At 34.1% G+C, this 7,578-nt stretch overlaps 1 protein-coding gene across 1 annotated transcript; it reads left to right on the forward strand.

The window, feature by feature from the left end:
• Positions 1–200: 200 nt before the first annotated feature.
• Positions 201–6,165, forward strand: LOC306906509 (uncharacterized protein). The gene is made up of 15 exons (XM_079477966.1): positions 201–282; positions 463–556; positions 631–802; positions 913–1,016; positions 1,351–1,522; positions 1,633–1,736; positions 2,071–2,242; positions 2,353–2,456; positions 2,790–2,961; positions 3,072–3,175; positions 3,449–4,474; positions 4,598–4,760; positions 4,891–4,994; positions 5,156–5,327; positions 5,530–6,165. Exons 2-11 carry the CDS (start codon positions 490–492, stop codon positions 3,478–3,480), a joined length of 1,203 nt encoding a protein of 400 aa, XP_079334092.1. The 5' UTR covers positions 201–282; positions 463–489; the 3' UTR covers positions 3,481–4,474; positions 4,598–4,760; positions 4,891–4,994; positions 5,156–5,327; positions 5,530–6,165.
• The last annotated feature ends 1,413 nt before the right edge of the window (positions 6,166–7,578 follow it).

Below are 7,578 nucleotides of genomic sequence, written 5' to 3' on the forward strand. Positions count from 1 at the left end.
ATTTCTCGTAATCACCTTACTGTAAGATAAACACTGATAGATGTGTATATTTGTCGTTTTAAGGGCTTAGCCAAACATACCTCCTCATTACAGATTTTTATCACTTGTAAACTGGTTTTGCGTTGGTGCAGATAAGGAACTTGATTTAGCATGTATTGTAGTCATTCCATTATAAATAAGATCTGCACTTGGGTTTAGCTGCTCACCTTGCTCTTGTTGCTTGCATACCATTGAGGTAAATTAATAAATCAAAGCTATTTGCCTGAATAGATTTCAACAGAGGTAAACATTAACGTTTGAGAAAATATGATAAAACAACAAACTATATGCATGTTTTATTTTTAAAGGTGGAGTAAAATGTCTGCATTACTACTGTCATTCAATAAAATTGCTAAAATAATTACTGAGAAGGGTTTAGTGTACTCTTTTTCAGTGTTTTCTAATCATATTTCTTATTTTTAGCAGCTTAACACGGTTAAAAAGAGCAAAATGATCATCAACGTATTTGTAGCCTGCGTGGTGCTTGTAAGTGGTTTTCTGCGTGGCACCTGTTTAAGTAAGTCTGAAATATTTGTTCATATTAATTTAGATCAACTCTTTGCTCGTATCATCCTCTGCATTATATTTCAGAATGTACCACCCAGTGGTTTGATCGTGATGATCCCAGTGGTAATGGAGACTATGAAGTTGTGTCTAATCTTCTCAATGAGTATCCTGGGTTATTATGTACTAATCCAACTGGAATTGAGGTTCAGACTGTCTCTGGCCAACCAGCTTCCCAAACAGGAAACATCATCCAAACGTAAGTAAAACAATTGCAATACAGCTTTTACATAGCACAAAAATAACATTTTAAATAAGTCAAAATGGAAATAGTTTCATTCGATTAAATTGTATTTGTTTGTTTTGAAGAAATGATGCCACTCTCGGGTTTGCATGTGTAAATGCAGACCAAAAAGGAAAGCAGTGTGTTGACTATAAAGTGCGCTTTACTTGCCCGGATACGTTTTGTTCAAGTAAGTGATAAATAAGTCAAACGGCACTCAATTAAAAAAACTGTTTTACCTTGTAGATGAATAGCTAACATTTACAATACCAATTACTTGACTGTTGAGTAAAATTGCTATATGAATTAAGAAATTATATACAACGCATAACAAATGAAAGCACTATAATAATTGACCTTTAATAATTCAGAATTTAACATTGTCATCGTTCATTTGACTATTTAGTTTTATTCAATCTTTATCAAGTTTCTGCTGATACATGCTTCTTATCATCCTTTTTGTGAGATGATTTTAGTATTAACTTATATAATATTATATGATTTTCCTCTGCATAATATTCCAGAATGTACCACCCAGTGGTTTGATCGTGATGATCCCAGTGGTAATGGAGACTATGAAGTTGTGTCTAATCTTCTCAATGAGTATCCTGGGTTATTATGTACTAATCCAACTGGAATTGAGGTTCAGACTGTCTCTGGCCAACCAGCTTCCCAAACAGGAAACATCATCCAAACGTAAGTAAAACAATTGCAATACAGCTTTTACATAGCACAAAAATAACATTTTAAATAAGTCAAAATGGAAATAGTTTCATTCGATTAAATTGTATTTGTTTGTTTTGAAGAAATGATGCCACTCTCGGGTTTGCATGTGTAAATGCAGACCAAAAAGGAAAGCAGTGTGTTGACTATAAAGTGCGCTTTACTTGCCCGGATACGTTTTGTTCAAGTAAGTGATAAATAAGTCAAACGGCACTCAATTAAAAAAACTGTTTTACCTTGTAGATGAATAGCTAACATTTACAATACCAATTACTTGACTGTTGAGTAAAATTGCTATAGAAATTAAGAAATTATATACAACGCATAACAAATGAAAGCACTATAATAATTGACCTTTAATAATTCAGAATTTAACATTGTCATCGTTCATTTGACTATTTAGTTTTATTCAATCTTTATCAAGTTTCTGCTGATACATGCTTCTTATCATCCTTTTTGTGAGATGATTTTAGTATTAACTTATATAATATTATATGATTTTCCTCTGCATAATATTCCAGAATGTACCACCCAGTGGTTTGATCGTGATGATCCCAGTGGTAATGGAGACTATGAAGTTGTGTCTAATCTTCTCAATGAGTATCCTGGGTTATTATGTACTAATCCAACTGGAATTGAGGTTCAGACTGTCTCTGGCCAACCAGCTTCCCAAACAGGAAACATCATCCAAACGTAAGTAAAACAATTGCAATACAGCTTTTACATAGCACAAAAATAACATTTTAAATAAGTCAAAATGGAAATAGTTTCATTCGATTAAATTGTATTTGTTTGTTTTGAAGAAATGATGCCACTCTCGGGTTTGCATGTGTAAATGCAGACCAAAAAGGAAAGCAGTGTGTTGACTATAAAGTGCGCTTTACTTGCCCGGATACGTTTTGTTCAAGTAAGTGATAAATAAGTCAAACGGCACTCAATTAAAAAAACTGTTTTACCTTGTAGATGAATAGCTAACATTTACAATACCAATTACTTGACTGTTGAGTAAAATTGCTATAGAAATTAAGAAATTATATACAACGCATAACAAATGAAAGCACTATAATAATTGACCTTTAATAATTCAGAATTTAACATTGTCATCGTTCATTTGACTATTTAGTTTTATTCAATCTTTATCAAGTTTCTGCTGATACATGCTTCTTATCATCCTTTTGTGAGATGATTTTAGTATTAACTTATATAATATTATATGATTTTCCTCTGCATAATATTCCAGAATGTACCACCCAGTGGTTTGATCGTGATGATCCCAGTGGTAATGGAGACTATGAAGTTGTGTCTAATCTTCTCAATGAGTATCCTGGGTTATTATGTACTAATCCAACTGGAATTGAGGTTCAGACTGTCTCTGGCCAACCAGCTTCCCAAACAGGAAACATCATCCAAACGTAAGTAAAACAATTGCAATACAGCTTTTACATAGCACAAACGTAACATTTTAAATAAGTCAAAATGGAAATAGTTTCATTCGATTAAATTGTATTTGTTTGTTTTGAAGAAATGATGCCACTCTCGGGTTTGCATGTGTAAATGCAGACCAAAAAGGAAAGCAGTGTGTTGACTATAAAGTGCGCTTTACTTGCCCGGATACGTTTTGTTCAAGTAAGTGATATTTGAATAATACAAACTACACTTAAGGGAAAAAAAGATATTTGCAATATCAATCAGTTGTTCATTGAGTTAAATTGTTTAAGAAATAAAGATATGTTTTTTTATTTATATGATGTCAAACAGACATATTATACAACAAAAAACATTATGTTTACTTAAAATAAAGAACAAGGAAGATTCTAGATCTTTAATTACTTTTCTTTGCACATGAATAAAAATTATTTGTGTAAATGTTGCTAGCAGACATTTGCTGTTTTTCTTCAGGAATGATCCATTACAAGGCTTTGCCTGTGTGAATGAGCAACAGAAAGGCAGTTTCTGTCAGGACTACATGGTCCGCTTCACATGTCCTCAGAAATTTTGCAAGTAATGGGGCTTCCATCCCAAACAATAAATGGAAAAAGTTCAGCATTTTTTCATTCTATTTTTCTGATTATTCTTTTCATATAAAGGTTTGGTGGAATAACATCAAAAAGATGAAGCATTAATCAGTGTCTGAACTATAAGGAAGTATATCTAGACAATGGATGTACAGTAGACTGACAGCAACTTGACTATTAGTATTAGTTACCCTCACAGTTTAAAGAAACTGTTAAACAAATACAATCTTGTTTTTTCTTGCATGATCATAACATTATCAATATCCTACCGTGTTATTTTTGCCCATGCATCTTCCTATATCAACTGTTGTGATCTTTTTCTGGTTGGAGTTTCTCTGTTTTGAATAAACCATTTTGAAAGCATTGACTGGTGTCTGGTCTAAGTCCTTGCTGTGCTGCTGAGGTTATTAGGGCACTATTATTAGGACGAATTTGGTTGGACCACTGCCACTGTTCTTATGGATTTTTTTTCTGTCTCTCTATATAATCCCAGACTTGATGATGGTAAGAATACATTTTCTAATTCTTATATTAAACACTAATTTCAGTTCATTTCTAGTGACTTAACGGTATTGAAAAGACTGAATAATGATAACCAAGGTATGTCACGGCTTTTACATCTTTTTCATACACTTTGTTTTACTATTTATTCATTTTATATTTACATACTATTTTATTAACTATTTAAGGAAGATTCTGCAATGACATTCAATGTGATCAATAAAATAAAAAAATGTATACATTCTTTTCAAGATATTTGCAAGCTGGTTCATTCTTGCTTCCAGTAAGTTTGGAAATAAGTTTAAAATATGTTTATGCTACTTCAAACTTCTAAGAGATTAAGAAATGTTACTGTCTCTGTCTGTTATTACTGTACACACAGGTGCAGTTATACCAGTGTCCACTGAGAGTAAGTGTGATATTTGTTCCTTCAAAAAAAATGTATGCTTTGTCATTAAGTAATCTTAAAATTAATAATAATTTGCATGATGGTGAAACTCAATAATGATTTTCATTGTATTTCAATTATCAGAATGTACAACCCGGTGGTTCGACCGTGATAATCCAGGTGGAATGGGAGACTATGAGCTTTTGGCTGACCTGCTCATTTTATACCCTGGGTTTATATGTCCTAATCCAATCGGCATTGAGGCTCAGACCGTTTCTGGCGTTCCAGCATCAAACGTATTTCAAGTGTAAGTGCTTTAAATGTATTGTTAGCCTAATATTATTATTATATATTAATTTTGTGTGAGTCAAGAACAGATATCGTGATGTGGATTGCTCATACTTTTGTATTCTCAAGATATTGTGTGTCTTTTGAAGATATTCTGCAACCGAGGGGTTGGCTTGTGTAAATGCAGCACAAGCAGGAGGGGTTTGTGCTGACTATAAGGTGCGCTTTATCTGCCCAGAAGCGTTTTGCTCAAGTGAGTGACAATTGCATAGACTTTTATGTGCGACAGTCACATATATGACTTTGACCTCCTTGTGTAATGTGTTAAAAATTCTTAACATTTTGCCTGCAACAATTAATCAAACTAGACAAAACCATTAAATAATTTTTAATTTTGGTCAAACTCTGCATCAGGTTGTAGGACACCCTGGATAGATCGAGATAACCCTGGAGGAGTTGGAGACTTCGAGACCCTCAATCATATTCAGATGGAATACCCACTACTGGTCTGCCCTCAACCCATTGCAATTGAGGTTGCAACCATTAGCGGGACCCCGACACTGCCAACAGAAAACAATTTTGAAATGTATGGTTACCATATTTTATTGGAAAATAAATAACTAATAAATAATAGAAAGTCTTCTATTAATACGATGTCATGCAGTCATGATTTGTTCATAACCCAAAATGCACAATATGCCTAGAACAATAATGTTGTGCAATGTTTGCAAAAGAATAAGAACAAGTTTATTATTGAAAATTAACAAGAACCTGCTCTTATTCTCCAGATATGACCCATTACAAGGCCTTGGCTGCAGGAACACAGAGCAGATTGGAGGCATCTGTCAGGACTACAAGGTCCGTTTCACATGTCCAGTGAGTTTCTGCTAAAGCCTCAAGTCCTCGAGTCACAAACATCGCAAATATTTCGTCACATTGAAAGAACAATAGAAACCTCTTGTTTCTGAATAAATAAAAATGTACTTTTAATGCAATGTGTTTACTAAACTCAGCTCATGTTGTGGTACAAGTTGTGTAAAGTGAAAATAGAGATAAACATTACTTAACACATGCCCGCTCATTAGGAGAGAATGGGTATCAGATAAGAACATACAAAACTCAAATTTTTTATATATATTTATATAACACGTTTTACAATGTCTCAAAGCAAATTTACAAGAAAATATAAACAAAAACACACAAAAATAAGGCAGATGCTATTTGCGCTGAGTGTAAATAGCAGTAGGTTCTGTGTACACTAAGTAAAAATAGCAGCATTTCTAAGCGATATGCTATTTACACGAACCAAAAATAATTGTAGTGTCTTTGGAAGCAGCAGTTAGCTGCTTTTAGTACATAAAAGTGGTAGATAACATTACTATTTGCACCTTAGTATTGTTATGCATTAAACTTTATGCAATCATAACAGAGTGTTAATCATTATTTTTATAGCAATTTATTGAGATATGAAAGCCCTACAGCAACCCCTAACCTTACCCTTAACCTAAAATTTATGAATAAAAATGAATTTTAGTCTTAAATACATTTTATTGAAAACAAAATGCCTTTATGATCTGTAATCTGATAGAAAAATGTAAAACAGCATTTTCAGCGAGAGGTGGATTAGAATCCCGGTATCCAGTGTCAAAGCAATGCAAACTTAACACCTTATACAACTAGAGTCACTGCAAGGAACTGTTCACTTTCAACGTACATTTTTATGATAATTTACTCACCCCTGTTGTCATCCAAGATGTTTGTGTATTTTTTTCTTTAGTTGAAAAGAAATTAAGGTTTTTGATGAAAACATTCCAGGATTAATCTCCATATAGTGGACTTCAATGGACTCCAAACGGTTGAAGTATGTGCTGCCATATATTACTGTTCTCGGTGGGTCGTGACCACTGACAGCTGCGAACCTTGCACCTCTGAAAACGACAGAGCACATTTTAAACAGCCGTGCCTTGATAATTCGTCCTCCGATTGTAAATTTAAACAACCACATTGTGTCACAAAAATGATGTATTACATACAAAGGTTTGCATGTGCTAAAACCAAACTAAACGGAAGTGTGGGCACGGCTTCCTTTTTAAGTGAAATAAGCTCTGATCAACTACACTGAATTCTTTCATCAACTATACCTGAAATATGTTGCACTAGTGTTAATAAGAGGCGTTTTAGCATGCATATTAATGATTTTATGCAGATTTCATCAACATCCACTATTTCCCAGTCTCTACTGCAGTGTCTACCCCACGTCACGTGATGCATTGCGCTGCTGACGTCACGTCCCTAACATCAAGGCGGGCTATTTGTACTTCAGTTTAAAAAGACACTCCGCAAAAGACATATATATGGAACACATATGGAAAAGAATGCAATGCATTATTGCACATTTTACTGACTCTGTCCTGGTCAACGAAGCCATTTTGCTGCGAAAAACAGTTTTGCTATTTAGACTTTTTGCACTCTTATATCTGAGCTCTGCATAACAGACATTTTTCAAAGACAGAGGTAATAGTCATCACGACTTACGGACTGTTGACATTCTCCGTTTCCGTACACATCAATGAGATGTGCTGGAGCGAACCAGAGCCGTTGAAAAACAGAGTTACGACACTCGATCTCGCCGCCGCGTGGTCACGTGGTTCATGGAGCTCAGTAGTTCCAAACAAATCCGCGCTGTCAACATATTTCAATGGATTTTAGCAGGACAGACAACAGCAATTATATAAGCATACAATTTGCTAAATATATTTGCACATTGTGTACACTGAATACTACGTTGACTACATTTATAGCAGCATTTTGTCCGGGGAGTAATATGAATATAATAT

The sequence above is a fragment of the Barbatula barbatula genome (genome assembly GCF_947034865.1).
Source record: "Barbatula barbatula genome assembly, chromosome: 17".
Lineage (NCBI taxonomy): Eukaryota > Metazoa > Chordata > Actinopteri > Cypriniformes > Nemacheilidae > Barbatula > Barbatula barbatula.

Coding starts and splice junctions, on each gene's coding strand:
- LOC306906509 (XM_079477966.1), top strand. CDS start 490: ATGATCATCAACGTATTTGTAGCCTGCGTGGTGCTTGTAAGTGGTTTT. Junction 803..912: donor ACAGGAAACATCATCCAAAC/GTAAGTAAAACA, acceptor TTTGTTTTGAAG/AAATGATGCCACTCTCGGGT. Junction 2,243..2,352: donor ACAGGAAACATCATCCAAAC/GTAAGTAAAACA, acceptor TTTGTTTTGAAG/AAATGATGCCACTCTCGGGT.